The sequence below is a fragment of the Penicillium diatomitis genome (genome assembly GCF_028827545.1).
Source record: "Penicillium diatomitis strain IBT 30728 chromosome Unknown utg000002l_segment0_segment0, whole genome shotgun sequence".
Classification (NCBI taxonomy): domain Eukaryota; kingdom Fungi; phylum Ascomycota; class Eurotiomycetes; order Eurotiales; family Aspergillaceae; genus Penicillium; species Penicillium diatomitis.
In genome coordinates this window covers 882,577-905,447 of record NW_026623174.1, presented here as the reverse complement: position 1 = coordinate 905,447, position 22,871 = coordinate 882,577, and the positions used below count along the sequence as shown (strand labels likewise).

Sequence of the window (22,871 nt, the reverse complement as noted above, 5' to 3'; positions counted from 1 at the left end):
CTACATACGTACCATGGATTTGGCCCGTTCTACTTCCATTGAAAGAGTCTCAAATAAGGTTGTACTTTCAATTCGAGCAACTTCACTAAGTACTAGCACCAGGTATCCATGTCTTTGCCCGAGGAAAGTACGGAGGATGGCGGGATGGGGCCTGGTGGGCATCGCCGTGCGCGAATTGATTCATAAATATATCCCTGCCCACCCGACTTAGATTCGCCTGACCACGAGATTTCATCACAGACTTTCAGAGGTAGGTAAGCCCGTGAAAGATGAAGCGGATCAGGCCATTCTCACAAGAAATCACAAGAAATGCTTATTCTTCAAACTCAATGAAACCTCGAATTCCCTCCTCATGTCTATAGAGAGAGCAACTTACGATGCCTGGTGTTGTACGCGCTAAACTTCGAGTCCCAGCGCCAAGAAATGCGGAACGGGCCTTTTTTGAAAATTGGGAATTTCCACCCGCCAAAGTTCAAATTGGGTTATCTTATCCCCTCCTCGGGATTGATCCTGAAAGTGCGCTACGGGACTTACACATTCTTCTTCACTTTCTTTCTTTTTGCTTGTTAGCCCGCACGTAGCGCTTTCTCGGCGTGATACTAATAATGCTGTATATCACTCCTTTATAATACGGTATTCTTTTCCAACCCCGTCTCCCGATCCCGTGGCTCCTCATGAGTCTCCGCGCGCTGTTGAGCCGCGTGTTTACGCTCCTTTTCCCCGTCACCCTCACGGTCTCACTCTATCTTTACTTATATCCCTTAATCAATGGCTGTGGCTTTCCACTTCCCCACGGCACTGATCTCAGCAATTCCAGCGACTCGACAATCTTGAATACCTTGCAGCGGAAAGTCGCTGTCAACACCTTTCTCCAACATGTCCGCGCATCGAACGCAGTCGTGGATCATCAACCTGCCATTTTCCGACTTCTGGTTCTCGCCGATCCACAGCTAGAAGGCGACTCTTCATTACCACTCCCCGAATGGAAGCTATTGCCGCGCCTGCGCACCCACTGGCGTGCAACCAGGGATGCAATCTCCGAAGCCTCGTCGACGAGGCCGATCCACCAGATCCCCACCGATGCGAATGTTCTGAATAATATCACGACGAGCATCAAGACGTTCCTGACGGAAGATGTACTAAGGTCCTTCCGCGCAACTATGAAACAGGTTGACCTCGTCGGCAACGACTACTATCTCGCGCATATATACCGCACGCTCTTCTGGTGGACTCGACCCACCCATACCACGGTGCTGGGCGATCTTCTTGGGAGTCAGTGGATCGATGATGATGAGTTCACACGGCGCAGTAAACGGTACTGGGAGCGTGTATTTCGCGGGGCCCAACGGGTGGAAGATCGCATCACTCTGGCTGGTACGAAGGACGGTGACCGACGTCAGGATGCTCATCCGGATCTTGAGCCCCTAGGCCCAGGAGCCGACCCAGCCTGGCCACGACGTATCATCAACGTGGCTGGGAATCACGATATCGGGTACGCGGGCGATGCAAGCGAGGCGCGGATTGAGCGCTTTGAGCGCGAATTCGGCCGCGCCGACTGGGACATTCGGTTCCAGCACCCGTCTGTGAATGGACCGGACGGGTCGGTTGTGACGCCGACATTGCATTTGATCAACTTGAACACGCTACTCTTCGACACGCCTGCTTTGTCGCAGGACCTGCAGTCTCGTAGCTATTCATACCTGAACGATCTTATCAGTCATCGCTCGTACCCGGTAGAGGACCGGTCGACCTTCACCTTGCTTCTGACTCACTTGCCAATGCACAAGCAGGAGGGAATCTGCACGGACGGGCCACTGTTCACCTTCCACGACGAGGACGACAGTAAAGGACCGGAGGACGTACCACGCTGGAAGGCGGGCGGCCTCAGGGAACAGAACCATCTCAGCGATCATATCAGCGCCATTGGAATCTTACAGGGGATCTTCGGATTAAGCGGTGATCAAGCCGCAGCTTATGGTGGCTATGGCCGGAACGGACTCATCCTTACAGGCCATGACCACACCGGCTGCGATGTCATCCACTACGTCAACCGAACCACCGCCGCAGCAGCCAACAGTGCGGCAGACGCGCCGTCCGACGCATCATCCCCTCCCAACTGGCAGTGGTCTGCCAAGCGATACAACAGGTACAGGCCCGAAAAGCCGACCAGCCCCTCGATTCGCGAAGTAACGATGCGTGCTATGATGGGGGAATTCGGGGGAAATGCCGGACTTTTGTCGGCCTGGTTTGACACCAACGCCGGCGAGTGGAAGTATGAAATTTCCATGTGCCCAGCGGGAGTCCAGCATTTCTGGTGGGCGGTGCATGTACTGATCTTGGTGACTTTGATCGTTGGGCTCCTTGTGATCATCACGCAGGTGCAGGGGAACGGTGGATTGGCTGTCATGACTCCGATAAAATCAGAGGTGCCGCAATATCATAGCGAGAAACACGACGAGAAAACCTCGCGGGGGCGGACGATGAACAGATTCATTGGGTAGCTGGATTGAAAGCGAATGGATATATGTATAAGCCGGGGAAAGAATGCTTTCTCAGGGTTGAGGCTTTGTATTATACTGGCGAATTCGATATTTCCCCCCCCCCCCCCCCCCCCCCCCCCGGAGCAAGAGATCCATACGGTGCAAAGATGTAGTAATTGTTCCAGAACACAAGAGACATCATGACGTAGTTAGCGTAGGGGCAACCAGCGTAGGGGCATCCTTCGTGATCATCCGAAGTCGCTCGATTGTCAAGTCGAGGCGAGCCGAAGGGCTAGAGATTCGAGCGTCACGTCGTCTAATGGCCGAGCGCTCCGAGTTTCATGCTTTTCGAGTGCCATGGCCGTCGAAAGTATGACGCAGGTAAGGCGCTGCGTCTGGTCCTGGCATCATGCGTACTACAGTCTGAAGCATTACATTGATAGGATACAACTACGAGGGCGCCATCACACGTGAACATGCGTGAATGCCGAGGCAGAACGAATTGGTCATGAAAAGGTAGTATTTTTCGAGTCTACTCCTCAGAGTCGCCAGTGTTCAAAGAGATAAAAAAACGCGAATGGGAGGACAAAAACCGGCTCGAAATGATGAGGGTCGAGTATTCATCTCAAGAAAAAGGACATGTCCCATACTCCTCCTCTTGCCAAATGGAGTTCGTTCCTCTCCACAATAATTGCCATCAATGCACTCCGTCATTCCCGGGTCCCAAAGAGTCAGGTTTTGGTATCGTTGAAAAAATTTTGTTGTTTTATTCGGTCTTTCACTGCTCTCTTTACATGACGACACCGGAGTTGGAGGCAATACGGGGCCAGAGCTCAGCAGCCTCCTTACCGACGGGACCGGTGATGGCAGATCCCTTCATCTCACCCTTGGCGTTGACGATCTGTAGAGGTCATCGATTAGTATTGAAATGCGGTACGTCAAATGTCAGAGAACGGCGCAGGTGGCGGAAGAGGAACTCAAGCATATGAGTATGCGCAACGATCAATTGCGGTCGCGCTGGGCAGCGATCTTTGGCTTCTTCCACTTGCGCACGCTCTGAGACTGGTGAACAGGAACCGGAATTGGCCACTTACAACACCAGCGTTGTCCTCGAAGTACAGGTAGATACCGTCAGCCCGGCGCCAGGGCTTGCTCTGGCGGACGACAACGGCGGGCATGACCTTCTTGCGGAGCTCGGGCTTTCCCTTCTTGACGGTGGCCATGACCATGTCACCGACACCAGCAGCGGGGAGACGGTTCAGGCGGGCACCAATACCGCAGACGGCAATGATGTACAGGTTGCGAGCACCGGAGTTGTCGCAGCAGTTCATCACGGCGCCACTGTTGACAAAGACGTACATTCATTAGTTTCTTAGTTCGCGACTGTGATTTCGGGAAGAAAGCGATTTCTGCGACTCATGTGTCCTCGCCCCATGTCGAATGGTGATTCCTGCAGGGGCCTCTTCGATGCGATTCGATTTTGCGAAGCAGGTTGACACTCGGGTTGGTTCGGAAGATCGAGGAGATGTAGATCGAATTGATTGAGGAAGCAGGCGACCGGCAGAGAATCAATCCAATTTGACTAGGCGAGGAACATGGCCGTGAAATTTCTTTTGAGGTAGCACGTACACAGGCAGACCGAGGGTCATCTTCAGCTTGTTGCCGGCGGCACTGGCACGACTGTAATTCAATTCGAGTCAGTCATCTTGTTCCTTGTCTCATGTCCTCCACTTTGCTTCGTCGATTTGTCGGCGTCCAGAATCACGCTTCCCGCCCGAGACTTTCGATGTTCAATGATTCCGTAACTTGAGGGGCTGCGCAGTGTGTTCTCGACGACTCTTTTCGGGGCAAATGTGGACGCTTTCGATTCGATTTTAGGGCAGTAGCACTTACCCTCTCTTAGACATGATGGCTGAGTTTCGGTGTTGTCGTGAAGGGCGAAAGGGGTTGGCGTCAAAAGATCAATCCAGAAATCAAAGCAACGTCCACAGTGCTTTCTTGTCTCGCTTAGTGCGGTGGTGGGTGTCGAAAATCTTGGCTCTCCGTCCATTGGTCCAAAGAGGTTGCCCTAGCACTAGGCCGAGTTGGGGAAGGGGGCACCCAGACGGACCCACCTGCATAGTTCATGTGATCCATCTTCAATGTCACGTCCTGGGCACCTCGCAAGTTACTCCCAGGCTCTGGCAGTTGTTGTCAGTCCTGCCTCACTTACGGTAGAGGTTTGGTGAGCAATTCGGTCATCGATGGCCAAGGCCGGGACAGCCATCTATGAAGTCACCTGATACAGAGCCCCGGGCCAGAAGCTCGTCTTTAACATTCAGGTGGAGTCTCCGAGTGCCGTTCCTCCACGCGCACACCTGCTGCATGTATAGAAGTAGACGCGGCTGCACTTAACACACAATTGTATTTCGCTTATGTCGTGAGGGCTGAATGCTGCTGTAGCTAGAAAGCCAGTCATTAGATGAAAAGACTTTTGAACCCTCCACGGCAATATGATGTTATATTATCCGTCAATCGGCCAAATGGACAGTCAGCTCACCAGTTGACCAGACAGACTAAGCTGATGCGTCACATACACGTACTATCTGTTCCAGCTTCCTAACCTTTGCCTTCTTCGAGCACTGCCTCTTCGGGGTGAGTTGACTCTACTTGACTGGGAACCAGAGCAAAAGCGGCTTGAAAGAAACATTATTGCCATGCTTGAACTCATGTAAGGGAGATAGGTATATATGGCAACCTCTTCAAAATCCAAATCAAAAGATGTGCATGCCGCCAATCCAAAAACACCATTCTGCCAGTTGCCCGTTGCGCCGTGATTGAATCCCAAAGCCTGGTATCACGGAGAAATCATTCCTCTTTCTTGGCCGGTTCCGCGGGAGTATCGCTTGATGCAGGCTCCGTTTTCTCGGCGTCGCCAGTGGGGACAGAAACCTCTGCGGCAGGTGGGGTGGATTCCTTCACTACTGACTGAGCCCGAGAAGAAGGAGCGGGTGTCTTGTTCGAGTCCTCGGCTACAGGCGTTGCCTCCGGCTTCGTTTCCTCTGAGGTAGCTGAGGGCTTTACCAGTCCAGTACCGTCAACGGCCGACTCAACATCTTCCATGGCCGTGTCTTCGTCGCGGGCGGAAGGCGAAGGCTGTTGTGAGACCAGCGCAGAGTCGCCCTTATCCTCGGCGTCCGCCGCCAATTGCTCAGACTCTGCCATCGGCGTATCCTCCGCATCGGCAACAGCCGCGGGTCCTGACTCAGAGACTGGGAGATCTGCCATTTTAGTGTCGGCGGCGCCTTCCATGTCGTTGTCAGCAATTGAGGATGCATCCAATGGAGTCGCCATTCCACTGTCGAGTCCGGAATCGGCGGCATCGATGTTTCTGTAATTGGCGATGTTTCGGCGACGCACTACACCAGGCTGGCGACGAACACCATTCGCGGCATTTTCTTCCTCGTCCTCGCTTTCGCTGAGTTCGCCAGGTTTCTCGACGTACTGGTCGAACCGACGCTGCGTGAAGCGCTTGTCCTTGTTCTCGTCCTCGTCCAGGTCATCAAGAACGTCATCGGCCTCGTCATCCATTCCATCGAGAATTGGGTTGCGAGGAACATCAGTCATCTGAACAGATGGGGCGAATGCGGTGCGCTTCAGGTTTTCAACAACTTGATTGCGAATCTTGTCCAGATAATCCTTGGTGTTGGCATTGTCCATGTTTGACGGGCGGACATCAAGCTCGTAATCCGGGGCGAAGTACTATCGTCTAAAGTAAGAACTTGCATATGATGAACCGATTATGTTTGAGTAGTCGCTCACCTCATAGTAGTCGTTGTAAGGCAACTCGGATGTAAGGTTGTCTCCAACGAGGATACCCGTCTCGTAGGCCCAGGTGCGCGCAACGTTCCTCATGGTGTAACCACCACCGCCAAGAATGAGTGTCGGCAGATCGAAGCTTTTAATGAAGTTGACGCAGTTGGCATGGCCCCGCATACTCAGATTAAAGCACCCGAGACGGTCCCCAGATAGACTGTCACCACCGCACTGAAGCACCACAGCCTCCGGACGATACCACTCCATGACACTCTTAATGACAGGCTCAAAGATGCTCTTGTAGGAGGCATCATTAATTCCATCACGCAGAGGGAAATTCACTGCGTAGTACTTTCCTGACCCTACACCGATATCACGAAGCTCGCCAGTGCCGGGGAAGTACTCGCCGTATTTGTGGAATGACACGGTCATGACCCGATCTGTAGTGTAGAAAGCCTCTTCGACACCGTCACCGTGATGGACATCAATATCGACATAGAGGACTCGCTGCTTGAACCGGAGCAATTCTAGAATGCCGAGGACGATATCTGAATTTATAAACAATTAGCTATGATTCGGGCGAAAACCAGTATGGCAGCAAATGAAGCAAATGAGACATACCATTGACATAGCAGAAGCCGCTTGCTTCACTTTTCTTTGCATGGTGGAGACCACCTGCCCAGTTGACGGCTACATCGCACTTGCCGCGGTTCAGGCGAGCGGCGCCTTCCATACTGCCTCCAGCACTAATACCGCAGAATTCGAACAAGCCATCAAAGACTGGACAATCGTCCCCGACGTTATAGCGACTTTGTTCTTTTGAAAATTGGTCCATGTTGTCTGGCGTTACCTTCGAGAGGAAGTCGATATACTCGTCGGTGTGAAATTGGGTCATCTCGTACTTCGAAGCCGGCTTCGCACGCTGTTTGGAATGCATATCAGTTGCAATGTTTCACACTTACTGAGCTGGGATGAATGGAGCTCCGTACATAAATTTCCATTTTCTTGTACAGCCCATAGTTCATGACCAGGCTGTGGGTCATACGAATGCGATGAGGCTTCATGGGGTGACCCGAAACATAGGCATAGTTGCCGACATCAGAGTCATAGAAGTAGGCCACTTTCTTATTATTGGCACCCGAGCCATTGGTAACAGGTTCGGCGGCCATGCTGCGTACACGAGGTGAGACTCAGAGAGACTGACAGCAGCTGTCGATAAGCTGAGATATCTCAGTGCACAACACCGGAAAGTGCAGGAAAGCGGTGCGAAGAAGACGGGAAGGAGGGAGGAGTGAGGTCTTGTTATAGCCAATGGCTCCGACAGGTAGAAAACCCGGGCTACCAAGGAGCGCAACAATCGTAAGGCAACGAGGCTAGCTGGATACGCAGAGGTAGACAGCTAGCACAGTCATATTCGGCGTTGGAGGGAAACACGGAAGCCCTGAGAGAATCAACCGCCGCGTGGGAAGACAAACGCCCCCCGGCAGAAGTCCAGACCGCCTTCGTCAGTTGAGCTCCGGAGGTCCGCTCATATCGACAATCGTGCTCCGATTGAGAGCCTTCCGAATCACCTCGTCTTTCACTCTAATTGTTCTCAGTTTACAGAATCATCTCCAGGGTACCAGATCTGTCACCCCTTTCGAAGTCAAAATCCTGCGAGGACATTTGAAACGTTCTATCGGCGCGTCCACGTATTCGGGAGCTGTCTCGCATAATCGTCACTCTTCACAACAAGCTTAGTTGCAACCAGCCATCATGGATCGCATCAATCGTATGCTACAGGCCGCTCAAGGCCTCGGAATGGGAGGGGGTGCTCCTGGTGGAGTAAGTACCGAGTCATGCATAGAATGATAGCTTCAATGTTGCCTCGTGTCTGGCGACTCTTCAAGCTCTCGAGCTTGCCCTCACGAGCTGTATACCAAGGTCTTTTTCTTTGTTGGCTTCGCTCACTGACTCTATTTGCTGCAGGATACTCCCAATCTCATCGATAATTCCGAAACCGTGCATATCTCATCCCTCGCCCTGCTGAAAATGTTACGACATGGTCGTGCTGGTGTGCCTATGGAGGTCATGGGTCTCATGCTTGGTGAATTCGTTGATGAGTATACTGTCCGGGTGGTAGATGTTTTCGCCATGCCACAAAGTGGCACCGGTGTCAGTGTTGAGGCGGTGGATCCTGTGTTCCAGACGAAGATGATGGAGATGTTGAAACAAACTGGACGGTACGCCAAGCGCCAATTTGATTATGCGACCTTCGAAGCATTACTGACGAGGCTTCTTGCTCGCTAGACCGGAGACTGTTGTCGGCTGGTATCACTCTCACCCCGGTTTTGGGTGCTGGCTTTCCTCCGTCGATATCAACACGCAGCAGTCATTCGAGCAACTTACTCCTCGCGCTGTTGCCGTTGTCGTTGATCCCATTCAATCTGTGAAGGGCAAGGTCGTCATCGATGCTTTCCGTCTTATTCAACCACAGACCGTTGTGATGGGTCAGGAGCCTCGTCAAACGACGTCAAACTTAGGCCACTTGAACAAGCCCTCCATTCAGGCTTTGATTCATGGGTTGAACCGCCACTACTACAGCATTGCCATCAATTACCGGAAGACAGGTTTGGAAGAGAACATGCTGATGAACCTCCACAAGCACGTATGGACCGAGGCTTTGCAAATGAAAGACTTCCACGAGGAGGGTGAACACAACGTGGAGCAGATGAAGCAGCTCGTGAGCCTTGCCGAAGGCTACGAGAAGCGGGTGAAGGAGGAGACCGAGCTCACAAAGGAGCAGTTGAAGACAAGATATGTCGGCAAGGTCGATCCCAAAAAGCGTAAGTCAAAGGCCGATGATTCCATGACAGTCCTTGCCTCATGCTAATGTTCCCTGCAGATATCGAAGATGTCAGCCAGAAGCTGATTGAAGACAACATTGTGGCCGTGTCGAGGCAGATGATTGACAAGGAGGCATCAGTCGCTCGGCAATCAGCGAGCAAGGACACCGGCAATGGCACCTCCATGGACCTGGACGAGGAACTCTAAACATTCTGCAGCCAAAACGCGCATAGATTAAGAGGAATGGGAATTACGAACCACCGCTGCCTTAATATCCTACCATGTGCATCTAAGGCTGGTTTGGAAGTTAGCACAAAGGAGGATCTCTTACCTCCCAGTAGCGGTGAAGCTTATTAGTGTAGTCCTTGATGACACGAGATGAGTAAACCAGTCAAACCCCGTGAGCATAAATTTTGGATATAGCGCATGAAATCTAGTCTAAAACGCCGCGCAATGTAAAAAATCATGATCATATCTATCACATCAATGTGCGGAAGGCTAAACAGCCACTGCCTCCCTTTCCAACCTAATGAGCTGCAGTGTCTCACTCAAGATATCCATGGCCGGCTGTGCCGATTGCAGATTGTCACCGATACAATCGACAAGGTCCTCTTCAGGCGGATCGAAATCGTCCTCATCGTCAACCCAGCCTCGCTCCGGACCCCATAGCACTTTCTTTCCGAATTTTCGAGTCTCTTCTAGCAACCGCGTCATCAACCCTCCATTCTTATGTACTGACGGATATGCATCAAACTCGACCTGGACCAGGTTGGGAAGACGTTCAAGGATCTGTCGGAGCAAGTTCCCAGCAAAGTCCGTATAGAAATCCTTGGAGATGCGAAATCCCTCGAAGATTGGCTGCGAGGGGTCGCACTCGATCCAGACTTTGAGTGTCCGCGTCAATACCATATCGTGGAGACCCAGTCCCTGATTAACAGTATAGTTCTTGGGAGGTGCAGTCCAGCTATTTCCCAAGATCAGCTCAATCGTTGTCACCGAGCCTCGGTGGCTACGGGGCAGTTGCCGGACGGTCGGCATCTGCGCGAAGTCCTGGATGGAGAAGAGTCGAAATACTTGTGTCGAGAAGAAGTAGTAACTGGCCTCATCGTGGATGCGACGGCAGCTCAGGAACAAATTAATGCGCTGGGCTGTGGGCGAAAAAGCCTTATGTTTTTTTGCGGAAGCGCCAACCGTGCCGTTTCTCTTCCGGGCGCTTTTCCGTGACGGAGTGAAGAGAGCGAAGTGGTAGATCCGTTCCCGGATCTCGGATGGGAGATCGAGTAGGCGAAATGGTTTCAATGAGCGTGTAGCACGACTTGGCTTGGGTCGGGCGACTTCTTCATCCTCATCGAAGAACTCGGCCCTTTGCGATTTCTTGAGACGCATGTTGAAAAAGAGAGAAAGTTTCCTAGCAGGAGGTGGCAAAGGGGCGAAGTTTATCAACCACAGTCTATACCCGGCTCGGCAAATATGGATGGACTTTGGTATTCATGTTTTGGATTTTGGATTAAGACTCAAAGCGCCTGGAAGACGCGCAGCGCGGTATGCTTCTGTGATCGCAAGACCAAAGAGAGTAACAAATACCGGCACACTAGTGGTCTGGCTTCGAGTGATGCCCAAGTAGACGGAATGGATATGTAATGAATGTGACCCACGTACGGAGCTACAGCATCAGAGGATGCCTTCGCTGCGGCTCTTGGAAGTGGGAATCAGAAATAAATTCCTTCGTCTCCCCAGCTAATACAACCCAGCATTCGTGGAAGGCGGATGTTGGGTCAAATTAATGTCTGGGTGTAACTTTCATGGTGAAGAAGAGAAAAAAGAGGAATCCACCGCGGTGTCAACTCGAAGGAAATAAGAAGCCTTTGCGCAGCTGGTATCTGTGCGTCACCGAATCCTCCGCGCCGCGCCGACTTTTCTACGGGAACCTTGACTTGAGCCGGAAGCGCATACTCGGTATCGTTCATCAAGCTCACTTGAAGGGCATGAGCGCATCGATCTCTTGTCATTTAATTGAATTTTCATCTCAACTGAATTACCTATCTCGTCATGCTGAGTCGTGCCGTGCTGCCTCTCGCCAGGCGAAACGCCTTCGCCTCGACCGTCCGGGTGTCCGCTCTATCAGCCCAGCGTCCCAGGTGGTACGCCAAGGGCAAGACCAACACTCCCTACACGCTCCCAGGGTCTTTGCAGGGCAAGGATACTCAGCGAAAAGAGCCTAAGGTCACAAAAAACACAGCTGCTTCCCAACAATCCGACGCCGAGACACAGGGCACGCCTCAAACCGAAACGCCTGAGTCAACGACAGTTGTGAGCTCTTTATCATATGTTTTTCTGAAAATCAACGCAGTTCTAATCAAGCGTCAATCTTAGGATGAATCCGAACCAATCCCCCACAAGCCTCTTCCGGATTTGACGCAAGGTATTCCGTCAACGTTGGCAGCAGAGCTCGAGGCACGCCAGAGGAAAGGTTCGCTGAATATCACCGAGGACCACACCCGCACGGAGGACTACAGTGAAGATGGTAGTGGTCGCGGCGGTGGTGATATTCCCAAGAGTGGTTATGAGACCTCTCTCGATCGCCGCAAGGCCCGCATGGCCAACATCATGTACGCTATAATGCTGGCTGCGGGTATTGCCGGAATGGGCTACCTGGGTCGCAACTGGGAGACCGAGGAGGAGGAGCGCGCCCACACAGAAACTCCTTCTGGATGGAGCCCTGGTCTCTGGTGGGGTCGTATCAAGGCTCGCACTGGAGACTTGACGAGCTACTACAAGGACCCGGCTTTTCCTAAGCTGCTTCCTGATGAGGACCCTACGATGCGCCAACCATACACCCTGGTCCTTTCTCTGGAGGACTTACTCGTGCACAGTGAATGGAGCAGAGAGCACGGGTGGCGCGTTGCTAAACGTCCCGGTGTTGACTACTTCCTTCGATACCTCAATCAGTACTACGAGCTCGTTCTGTTCACCAGCGTTCCCAGCATGATGGCCGACCAGGTGCTTCGCAAACTTGACCCATACCGTATCATTCGCTGGCCTCTTTTCCGTGAGGCTACCCGCTACAAGGACGGAGAGTATATCAAGGTAACTCTTGCACAGCCTATCGGAATCAATGTGATGAAAGTGACTAATTTGCTTTCTTCTCGCAGGACCTGTCATACTTGAATCGTGACCTTTCTAAGGTCATCCTGATCGACACCAAAGAAGAGCACGCCCGCTTACAACCCGAGAACTCCATCATCTTGGATAAGTGGACCGGAGACTCCAAGGACAAGACCCTTGTGGCCCTCATTCCTTTCCTCGAATATCTTGCTGGTATGGGTGTGGAGGATGTTCGCACCGTCCTCAAGTCCTTTGAGGGTACCAACATCCCTGTTGAGTTCGCCAAGCGTGAGAAGGCCATGCGCGAGCGCTTCGAGAAGCAGCTCGAGGAGGAGCAGAAAAAGAAGCCTTCAATTGGCATGGGGAGCCTTGCTTCCGCTCTCGGTTTGAAGTCCAGCCGGACCTTGGATGGCGAGCCATCGCCCATTGAGGGTCTCGCCCAGGGTAAGATGGTCTGGGACCAGATTCGTGAGCGCGGCCAGAAGAACTACGAGATGATTGATCGCGAGATTCGCGAAAATGGTGAGAAATGGTTGGCCGAGATGGCTGCTGAAGAGGAGAAGGCTCGTCAGGAGCAAATGAACAGCATGAAGGGCTCCTTCACGGGCATGTTTGGAATGGGCTCTAGCAAGGAGTAAAGCAGAACCTGGTTCGCTTCATGCACAGGCAGCTCCTTCAATTTGCCATCTCTATAATTCTCACTCGTCACTCGTCTTCCTTCTACGGAGTGGTTAGTGTTCGTCATTTCAGGGCAGGGGCCAGGTCATTTGATGGGTTTTTTTTCCCTTTCTGGAGTCAGTGACTGTGTCTGCATCCTTGAGGAATGAGTGTAAAATAAGCGTTTGAATACTTGACGGGCTCATGTTTCTTGACGGGCTCATGTTTCTTAGTTCACCATGTACAAAACTTCGGGAGATGATTTTAATATGATCGAAACTTGGGTCTCATTATCATGTGCTTACTAGATGAAAATGTCCAAGAGTGATTGTTCAACTCTCGCATTGATTAAAATTGGGGTATATACAACTGTGTTGAAGAAAATTCCTTTGAAACCAAGTTTGGCTTATGCGAAAGCATGACATCCCACTGAGGTTCTAGCATGGCGTGTTGAGCTCAGCTATCCATGGATTGAGTCTTTGATTCACTTCACAGCTCACTTCTCATGTCAAATTGACATCTTGGAAGACGGAGACATCCCAAATGCCAGTCATGTCGAACGGGAAACCATCCATCGTCCCGAATGTATTTGATATAGACATCATGTCGTCGACTATGTCGTTGTTGGTTTGTGTCTCCGGCAGTGAGATTGCAGCTGGATTGACGAGAGCATTTTCAGTCATTGCTGCAGTCATTGGCTGATCGATAGTGGCGCCAGTTCCAGGAAGCCTGTGCATAATTCGCTCGCAGTGGTCGAGACACATGTCAGCCACATCCCAGTCCTCTTCTTCTCGAACCCGACGGAGGACGGTGCGCAGAGTTTCAACGTTAGATAGACACGATCGAGCGACCTCGGAATCATTCGTTTCCAGTGCACAGCGCACTAAAAGGGTAGCCGTAGATGTGAGGTGGAATGCGCTGTCTGAAGACGAAGATGCGAATGAGTACATATGAACAGATGCCGGAAGTCGCACGGTACACTCACAAGGTAGCCAGAATTCTTTGAAATTCTCCTTCCTCAAGGAAGTTATGAAGCGAACAATGTCCTCCGCAGACCGACGACACTCCGTCTGAAAGTAGCGCCGAGCTTCAGGGTTGTCCGTGTCTGCGTTGTTGACCTCCTAAATTCGTATTGATAAGCCTTGTGATACTCGCATATTATCAGAAATCCAAAACCTTACATTCAATTCCACACGACTGACGAGCATTTTGACGGCGAGAAAAGCAAGCTGCAAGCTGCTAGAAGCTGCCAGGGTTTCCCCGTGATTATTATGAGGTGACCTCAACCAGTCCGGGAGAGAGTCCTCCCAAGAATCCAAATCTGTGCGAATCTGTCTGAGCTTCTTGGAGCTTTCGCGCGCTGGCTTCGCTTGAAGACCATACACAAGTGGGAGAAGCTCCCCAAGAATCTCTGTCAATTTGCAAAGGAATATGTGGCAATGCGCAGCTCTCACGCGCTCGGTTGTTCGAAGATGCGGCGGCACTAAGCTATCGACGCTTGGCAAAGGCACGTCGTATTGCGTTTTAGAAATCTGTGGCGGAACACCGTGACCAAAACTTCCCCTGTTAAAGTGAATGAGAAGTTGATCGCGGTCACATATCTGTGATATGGAAATAGCTTACCATCGATCGTGAATGACAACTCCCCACCAGAGACGCGTGCGCTGATCCTTCTCCTGCGGTGACAATTTCCAGTGGCTTGGGTCGCGATTCAGTCCGAGACAGTTTGCTAACGACAGCATTCGTCCGCAACTAATCGCATTGCCTGTCATTGAGAATATAGGTCTTCCCGTCAAATCGATCAGAGCAGCACTGATGGTGGATAAGCCAGGGGCGGAGAATTCTTCATGCAGCGCAGCCACTGTCATGTTGATTGCGTATCGCACATCTGGCTTCGGATGACACGCAAGTTTGGGGGTGTGTTTCCAATACACAAGAGACATGGAATAGACTTGACAAATCAATGAGGCAGGAGGATCCTCCAGTCCATCCGTTGTGTATGACTCCCAGAATTGTTCCCCATCGAAAATCGGAAAGGCGACATTGAACCGATCGATGAAGCTGTAGCATGGAAACTCAATTAGTATCTGCACACAGAAAGACGGGCACAAAAATTGACAACTCTTACAGTTTGACGAGATCTTGTTTGAATGGCCCTAAGATCTGCTCCAAGACTTCTCTCTGATTTTCCCCGGGCGGAACGCCCCGTCGCATGCCCTTCCGTCGCCTGGAAATCGTCGTATACAGCACCGGCTTCCGCGGGTCACTCGAGTAGATATTATATGGGTGGCTGTTCGGTTCTTCAGACAGGCTCGATCTTTCTGGAGGCATATGCTGCTCAATGACTTGCGCATCCTCGGCAACCATGGGACCGACAATGAGAACCGACTCGTTGTGTGGATCTTCCTCTTTCCGCCGCGCATCACTGCCACGGCGCCCAGAAGACGTTGTGCCTTGCGGACTGGGTCCATTGATAGATTGGCGTGAGGGACTGAGTCTCTCGGGTGATCGCTTGCGTTTCTGACCCAAGACAGGCTCAATCGGTGGGACACCCGACCACGGCTTGGTCTCGGCGGTATTCAAGGTTGTGGCATCCGGGTTCTGTTCTTCCTGATAGTGACAGTCTGCCCCTTGCACGCGACAGAGAAGACATGATTGACCTGGAATATCGACTGTACATCGCGACTTGCGCTTCCGACACAAGTCGCAAGCACGCACCTTGTGTGATCGGTAAGGTCGCGCGCCAGCATTGAACCCTGGCGAGGATAGCTTTGTGGACGAGTTTACCTGCAAGGTTGCCGGCGACATGATGCGCTAGCTTGAGAACGAATTGCCAACAGGTATCGGGAAACTTCTTGGAGCGCAGTGGAGAAAGCTGAAGGACAGATACTGGAGATGATTACCTCCGTCGGAGTCGGCCGATCGCAGATGAGCAGAGTGAGGGGTACAAGCCGGCCGATTGCGATATAAGCATAGAGGAGAGCTCATTCGCTGAACCTTGGTTTAAGGCGTGGAACACTTCATTGTACGCCTTGGCTGAATTGTCATGGTCGACCAGTCGACAATGAAAGAGATGATAAACTGCGAAATTGACCACAATCCAAGACGGTGGGTATTCAAATGAGACAGAACCAGCTGCCAGAAAAAAAAACCCAGCGTCAAGTCGCGGAACCGAACGTTCGGTTGGGCGCTGCGGGGAACCGGCTTGAGTCACCGGCACGTGTCTGGGCCCTGGCGATAGCGGCGGTGAATGCCTGAGGCAGTAATGCTTTCAACTCAGGTCACACTAGGCATCAAGGCCGCAAGAAATTCAGGCCTTAAGGAGGCTCCAGTTATTTATGACAACCCGTACTCGTAGTATTATTAGGCGATCAACTTGACGGGCGGGTCGCCAAGTGGGGTATTGTTGAAAAAGGTCAAGACTCAAGAGGTAACTAAGTTAGTCCGAGAGAGGTTGGGGAAGCACCGCCACCTTTGTCCATGAGTACCTCACTCTTGTTCGATCTGAAAGAGATTGTCCATGTCGACGACCAGCGCGGATCATGATGGAGGAGGAGGCCTCCACTTCCAGTGGAACTGATGCCTTTGCTCGGCTGCCTCCTAGTGTGATAGAGCTGTAAGTCAGCCTTCGTCCTGATGAGAAGGCAGCTTGTCAGGATTCCGTGACCGTGCGGCTGGAGGCGTCGAGCTTGCCGCAGGAGCTGACATCCTCTGTCCCTGTAGCATTTTGTATGTCGCCGATGCAAATGGATTCGCTTCTTTGGCGCTCCTGAATCGACGATGGAGAAAGGTCTCAGAGTCACCCTCTCTGTATGCTCACCACTTGTCACAATGCGCTTCACTAACATGGGCAACGGGCCCGCAAATGGAAGATTCTGCTCCGACGAGGTGTTTGGCGGATCTGAAAAGTCAATTTCTTGAACAAATCAGGCGCAATGCCTTTGATGTTTTTCTTCGCCCTCGGCGGACGTTGGTCCGTTTGCTCTCTAGCTCTATGAGCTCGTCCACCCCGTTTCCCCAAGGCGAAGTATTCCGCTTTGCGTTCTCGACGCATGGGGCCTTGTTGCTATGCATCAGCTCATCCCGTATAGTGGTCTTAGAAGTCACCAAAGATCCAATAGCTGTGAAATACGAGCTACAGACTCGTCGTCGTCCGCTAGGAGCGACGATCCTGGATGATGGCACTCTTCTAGCTGTCCAATCATCTGCTCACCGTATCAATATCTACCGATTGTCAGACGAAGGTGCAAGACACTTACAAACTATCACGCTGAACGATCCTCCGAAAGACTTGTCCTTTGCACCAACGGGTAGTGTCTTGGCTCTGTCCTTCGAGGACTGCCTTGAGGTGTATGCGATTGGCGAGAGCGCCCTGGCAACCGAGCGTCGGGCTGCACGCTGCCCTCGAGTTGATGCTCTTTGCTTCTCCCCAGATGGCTCAATACTTCTCGGATCACCCACTGGCAACGGAAAGGCCGGCATTGTCACAATCACCGCACCTTTCGACACAGATGTTGGCATCGATGCATCGTTAGCAGAGCTGCAAATGCGGATGTGGACGACGCAAATTCTATTTCCTGACTTCATTCCCGACTTCAGTTACGCTTGCTTCGTTCACGGGCACGAAGAGACGAACGACGGCTGGGTCATTGCATACGATAATTCTCTGGCTGCGTTTCGATCGATCAAAGCCGACGCAGTCAATGCCGGGGGTGTCTTCTTTGCAACACCCTTCATTCCTGACGAGCTTCGGGAGACGAGCCCATTCATGCTGCCATCTACAGACGAGTTTGGGGAGCTACTTGCGCTAGGGTTCGAACAATCGGCGATCTGGGTATACGGAGTACCCGCAAGACTTGACAGTACACCACCTGTTCCTGAAGCAGGAAGTGCCAGTGTTACATACCTATGCGGTGATCATCACGATGATGGACAAGCAAATGTCTTTGATAATCGAGCTCAGTTGGCCAAGATTATTGAACAACCGAAGAAGGCTATCATTCGGGGTCGACAAGTGACTTGCATGGAGGGAATCAGCTCAGGCCGCTGGGTGAACAACGGTATCGCCTCCCGCCAGGCAAGCCGTCGATTTATCGCTGTGGCACCCGGTGGAGTACGCGCTCAGCTTCTTGGCCAAGAAGATGTTCCTGTAGATGGTGGACGAATTTTGATGTTGGATTTCGAACGGTCTACGACGAATGGAGAGGAAAAACAACTTGACATTGAGGTAGGCGTTACTTCGCCGATAGTGCTGTCGGAGCCAGATTCTTCGCTGGATATGGAGGTGGAGTTGGAACGGCGACGCACTCGTTTACAACGCGTGGAAACAGATTCGGTTGTATTCACCAGCGCCATGCATCAGCGTGCAACTGCGCTCTCACGAGACACTCGACGGACCCTAAGCCAGCACGCGCTTGTCGATCCTGGCCAAGTCGCCGCTGCAGCTGAGCCGCTGGTCAACCGACGGACTCGAGGTGGTGAAGTGGTTGAAGTTCCCTATGATAATACGCAACCTCGTTCACAGGACACCCTTCGCCGAGCTGCGACAGCTGCAGCATCAACTCGAGGACGCTATGATCCACGATATCGCAGTAGTGCTGCACATGGAATAATTCCACATGAAAATGATGCTGACGACTGGGTCCCACCTCCACCACCCTACAGCCGCAAAGCTGAACATTCATTGTCGGCCGTGTTTCAGAGCTCGCTCCGCCCGGGGAGACCACTAATTTCTGAAGGGGAGGCTGCTGGATCAGCGCAATCAATCTCACGATCTCAAACAACATACGTTACACGAGCGATGCTCCCGGATCGCACGCGGCCTCATTCAACCTTCCTGCAGAGGTTGGGTTCGTTGACCGGCTCCAGACGCACTGACAGAAGCCAGAGTAGCCTCGCCAACGGGATGGTCGAGGCGTCTGGCCCAGAATTTCTTGGTCATAACATGATCGACCCGTACGGAACATCACGAGAGCCTTTGATGACGCACGATGCCATTTCACGTGATCTTCACTTCCAGTCATCTCCTTCGGCTCCTATCAATTCGATCCGGCCAAATACCTACCATTTCACCGATCCTGCAGATCATAGCCTGTCCACACAACCGCTCCCCACCCTCAGACTCCACACCGCGGAAGAGCCAACCCATCAGGAACAAGCCGCTCTACATGCAACGCTTCTTGGCGACAACTACCTTTCTTACTCTATATCCTCACCGAATCTGTTGCACATCCCCCAGCCATCAGGAAACGCGTTAGACCTCACCGAGGAAGACGAGGAAGCAGACATACCTGCCAGACAACGATCCTTTCGCCGCCGAGCATCAACCGAGCCTCCCAGCTTGCCTCCGCCAGCCAATGAAGAATGGCGAAGACGCATTGAAAACTGGAATGAACAGACGATTCGAGAACGGAGTCGAAAACGAAGAAGCAAATGTCTTGTCATGTAGTGCTATCGGGCACTCACTACTATGTATATAGTGCAGCCGGGCAATTACAGAGCGTCTGTCTGTGGGAACACGCGCTGGATAGTTCTCATCGGTCGAGGCAAGATGTACAAACTAGATTTCCCCAGATGAGTGAGATGCAGGTTTCCATGATTTGGAGGTGATTTTTGAATGCCAGTCCGCCGGGGGTCGACTGCCAACGCCACACCTCAGTCAATCACCGGGGGAAGTGGCTGCTCGCACTGTACTATACAATGGAATGATGGTGGCTATGCCCGATTAAGGTCCTTCCTGCCACGTCGTTCCGTAAGCAGAGTACTTCGTGCGACTTTGAGAGCCAACTGCGAGCTGCATAGTTTGATATCATACATATCATACACGACGACCTCAATGTGGCCAGCTTGAGGTTCATTGAAAAGTCGACTTCGTAGCCGCTGGGCATCAGCATAGATCTATCCTAGAGGGACGCGATTTCTGTCACCCTACTGAATCAAACTTGAACATTTCATGAACTACTTGTACGGCAGATGTAGATGCGCTGGAGGGCTTGGGTCTCTTGAAATCCCGCAGTAGTGCCAGCGGAGGTATTTATATTCTGTTCATTGCGAGTCGCTCAGGGAAAAGAAACGTGAATTACAAGCGTAATGGAAACCAACCAGCTCAATCAGCGAAGGCGTCTCGACGGTCACAGTGAGCGTAGATGGCCGGACATAAAAAACATAGAGATAATGAAGGGGCATAGGAGACACAACATTGCCAAGTCATCAGCAAGGACATAAGAGCCGTCACGAAAAATATGACAACAAAGAGTCAATTTCCTCGAGGATGACATCCCAAGAAAATGCGCCATAATTTCAGTCTTCGATTATTCAGCCTCCGCCGCCTCCTCCACAACCACCACCTCCTCCACCGCATCCACCGCCACCACTGCCGCAACCTCCTCCGCACGATGCGCCAGTGGCACAGCCAGCAGCGGATCCAGCACCCCCACATGCACCAGCGGCAACTCCTCCACCACATGTTCCGGCACAGCAATTGCCGGTCATTCCTATCCCGACGTTCATACAGCTGGGGTTACATGCGTAGTTGTCCGAGCTGATACCCGGATCACACATGTAGGGACCGTAGTAGGGTATCACGACGGGGTAACCCCATGCATATGGATAATAGTAGTAGGGCTCATATCCTCCTTCGAGAGTCTTCTTCGCGTCTGAACGAGCCTGCCCGCGTTTCTCAGCTCTTCGTGCAGCTGTCTGATAATTGCGACGGAGCCGCAAAGCCTGAAGGTTTCGTGCTCGAGCTTGGACATCGCTGGCGGGCCCTTCACTTGGTCTCACAGCGTTGTGTGCAGAAATGTGCGGATTCCTTTCAGGGTCTGATGAGATGTCTCTCCTATCATGGAGCGTCTGCGCATTGTTGAGAGCGCGCGAAGTGGAGCCCAAGCGGAAAAAGCGTTGGTACAGATCTGGTGCGCGTGTGGCCTCGCAATACCAGCAGGTGCACTCGCTGTAGACATCACCCCCAGTTATACGGCGGTACATCTTAGTAGTCCATTCAAAAGCATCGGATAGTTTGTCCTCGGCGACTTTGTCGTCGTGGTCAATAAAGATCGGCTGGAAGCGCGTAGTCGCATCTTTGGGCTCTGTGGTGTATCTAAAATATCGCTGGGGCTGAAGTTGGTGGGTATGCCAGGCGAGATCCACGTCCAAGGTCGGAACAGCCATCTTGGATGGGTTCTCCATCATAATCTTGACAAAAATTCGGTACTTATCAATCAGGCGGTCGGCGGTCTTCATGACAGTTGGAGAGTGTAGCCAATCGATCTTGTCCATCTTCTGCACGAAAGTTCCTTGACGGATTACCGCACCGACGAGATCGAGTGCAAAGGGACTGAAATTTTCCCAGTAGTGCGACATCATACGACGGAAATGAATCCTTTCAGCAGGCTGGAGGGTAGAGCTCGACCCGCTCTTGCCGAAGGTGTGGGCTGCAGCCACATGTATGCGTTGTTTGATCTGCCCCTCGATCTCCCGACGCAGGTCCGCGATGTCGAGACATCGACCAAGTCGGGCGTCAGTACAACCCAGCAATTGGTTCTTCAATATCCGCATCAGATGGTTTGGAAACAGCATTTGAGCGGCAAGTCGGCTCCTTTTCCCCCGTTGGGAATCCTTGCTCTCCGGGATGCCGTTAACGTTGTAAACAGTGCCCGGCATTGGCCGGTTTCTCTCGAAAAGCTCCATCAGATCATGGCGGAATTTGGCAACACGGAGCCGATCATGAGTAATGAGGAAGGCGCACTGTTTGCACGTAGCCTGAAAACATCGGTCCGCGAAGCCTGTCGAGTTTCTGAGGGCTTCCTTCGCATCAGAGCCCGCTCCTCGTTTGGTCCAGGGCACTTCCATGGTTTGCTCGCAGGAGGGACATCGCACTGTTGTGTAGGGTGACTCCTCCAAATTGTCCCATTGCATGCCGGTTCGACACACAAAATCCGCTTTTCTCGACTCGGATGCGCGATATGTTAGCGTCCTCTCATCGATACACTCGTATACTGAGGCGATGGGAAATCCAGTCTTCCAAAAGCTCATTTTGCCCGAACGGATGCAGTCTTCCAAAAAGTCTCTGGGATTGAGCATGTGGGAGTGCATCACCATCAGGATGTCTATATCGGGCTGATTAGCAAGTGAGTCAACAAACGGTAAATTCGGGGAAAGTGATCGTCAACCACTGACCAAGGGGCGGTAGATTATACTCCGACCATCCCACCATGCTTTTACAGTCCACGATTTTATTGTAGTTGACATCCTCTAGATCGTCCATAGTCACCGGGGGTTGTGATGATGGCATGAGGTCCCAGTACGTTTCGTACCGACGAACTGCGCGCGCCGTGTACACGGCCCAACGCTTCTCACGCAGACGAGCGTGCGCCTCCTCCTTCTGAGGATCTTCATCGGCCTCAGAATCATGGATACCGAACAGACCGTCCAATCCCGATATGTAGTCTCGGAGGTCCGCTAGAGCAGCTAGGAACTTGAGGTGTGCAACGACCTGATCAGGAGTCACAGTCTTCATAGTGTCACTAAGAACGATGCCCGTGAGACGAAGTTCGGGCAATCCAGGTAACGGATAGGTCTCATCACTCTCATCACTCTCACGATAAGATGGAGGACGGTCAAACTCCTTGTTCTCCGATGCGCCCGAAGAGTGTTTTTGGTCATGACCTTCTTCCTGACAGAGGTCATGCTTGGACCTTCCGTCCATGAGCGACCCCATGGTTCACAGCCCACGGGAGGAGAAAGTAGTGTGAATCGGTGAGAAGTAGAAAGATACAAAATGAAGTGGAGCAACAATGAGCTTGTGTCACTAGAACTATGATGGGATCTTTGAGCAGACGTCGTTTTGTTGCTAGGTGATGTGTAATCGCAACCACATTGTCGACCTGAATGTGGAGAGAGTCAATCTTTATAGTCAACTCAGCCGAGGGTCCTACCGCGACTTGACTGAGCTGGCTCAACCGGCCCCCACAGGGTCATTGTTCCTCGAGGAAGCACCCCCGAGCCATC

The 22,871-nt window shown here is 52.1% G+C and overlaps 9 protein-coding genes across 9 annotated transcripts; 4 read left to right on the top strand and 5 right to left on the bottom strand.

Annotated features, from left to right (window-relative positions):
* Nucleotides 1-674: 674 nt before the first annotated feature.
* On the top strand, nt 675-2,501 carry N7539_001458 (uncharacterized protein; the record flags this gene model as incomplete). Its single annotated transcript, XM_056931061.1, has 1 exon — nt 675-2,501. The coding sequence occupies one exon, from the start codon at nt 675-677 to the stop codon at nt 2,499-2,501; it is 1,827 nt and encodes a 608-aa protein (XP_056793092.1).
* A 769-nt stretch (nt 2,502-3,270) lies between these two features.
* On the bottom strand, nt 3,271-4,387 carry N7539_001457 (60S ribosomal protein uL14; the record flags this gene model as incomplete). The annotated part of the gene is made up of 4 exons (XM_056931060.1): nt 3,271-3,381; nt 3,575-3,821; nt 4,110-4,160; nt 4,374-4,387. The coding sequence occupies 4 exons, from the start codon at nt 4,385-4,387 to the stop codon at nt 3,271-3,273; spliced, it is 423 nt and encodes a 140-aa protein (XP_056793091.1).
* A 940-nt stretch (nt 4,388-5,327) lies between these two features.
* rpdA (histone deacetylase RPD3) lies at nt 5,328-7,444 on the bottom strand (the record flags this gene model as incomplete). Its single annotated transcript, XM_056931059.1, has 4 exons — nt 5,328-6,221; nt 6,282-6,823; nt 6,897-7,197; nt 7,265-7,444. The coding sequence occupies 4 exons, from the start codon at nt 7,442-7,444 to the stop codon at nt 5,328-5,330; spliced, it is 1,917 nt and encodes a 638-aa protein (XP_056793090.1).
* A 586-nt stretch (nt 7,445-8,030) lies between these two features.
* N7539_001455 (proteasome regulatory particle lid subunit RPN11) lies at nt 8,031-9,308 on the top strand (the record flags this gene model as incomplete). Its single annotated transcript, XM_056931058.1, has 4 exons — nt 8,031-8,099; nt 8,244-8,497; nt 8,565-9,100; nt 9,160-9,308. 4 exons carry the CDS (start codon nt 8,031-8,033, stop codon nt 9,306-9,308), a joined length of 1,008 nt encoding a protein of 335 aa, XP_056793089.1.
* A 291-nt stretch (nt 9,309-9,599) lies between these two features.
* N7539_001454 (uncharacterized protein) lies at nt 9,600-10,487 on the bottom strand (the record flags this gene model as incomplete). Its single annotated transcript, XM_056931057.1, has 1 exon — nt 9,600-10,487. One exon carries the CDS (start codon nt 10,485-10,487, stop codon nt 9,600-9,602), a length of 888 nt encoding a protein of 295 aa, XP_056793088.1.
* Nucleotides 10,488-11,150: 663 nt separating this feature from the next.
* On the top strand, nt 11,151-12,844 carry N7539_001453 (protein translocase subunit TIM50; the record flags this gene model as incomplete). The annotated part of the gene is made up of 3 exons (XM_056931056.1): nt 11,151-11,411; nt 11,475-12,188; nt 12,254-12,844. The coding sequence occupies 3 exons, from the start codon at nt 11,151-11,153 to the stop codon at nt 12,842-12,844; spliced, it is 1,566 nt and encodes a 521-aa protein (XP_056793087.1).
* Nucleotides 12,845-13,366: 522 nt separating this feature from the next.
* Nucleotides 13,367-15,671, bottom strand: N7539_001452 (putative C6 transcription factor; the record flags this gene model as incomplete). Its single annotated transcript, XM_056931055.1, has 4 exons — nt 13,367-13,984; nt 14,045-14,426; nt 14,487-14,924; nt 14,992-15,671. The coding sequence occupies 4 exons, from the start codon at nt 15,669-15,671 to the stop codon at nt 13,367-13,369; spliced, it is 2,118 nt and encodes a 705-aa protein (XP_056793086.1).
* Nucleotides 15,672-16,408: 737 nt separating this feature from the next.
* Nucleotides 16,409-19,311, top strand: N7539_001451 (F-box domain protein; the record flags this gene model as incomplete). Its single annotated transcript, XM_056931054.1, has 2 exons — nt 16,409-16,479; nt 16,587-19,311. The coding sequence occupies 2 exons, from the start codon at nt 16,409-16,411 to the stop codon at nt 19,309-19,311; spliced, it is 2,796 nt and encodes a 931-aa protein (XP_056793085.1).
* An 866-nt stretch (nt 19,312-20,177) lies between these two features.
* Nucleotides 20,178-22,581, bottom strand: N7539_001450 (uncharacterized protein; the record flags this gene model as incomplete). Its single annotated transcript, XM_056931053.1, has 2 exons — nt 20,178-21,970; nt 22,041-22,581. The coding sequence occupies 2 exons, from the start codon at nt 22,579-22,581 to the stop codon at nt 20,178-20,180; spliced, it is 2,334 nt and encodes a 777-aa protein (XP_056793084.1).
* Between the last annotated feature and the right edge of the window lie 290 nt (nt 22,582-22,871).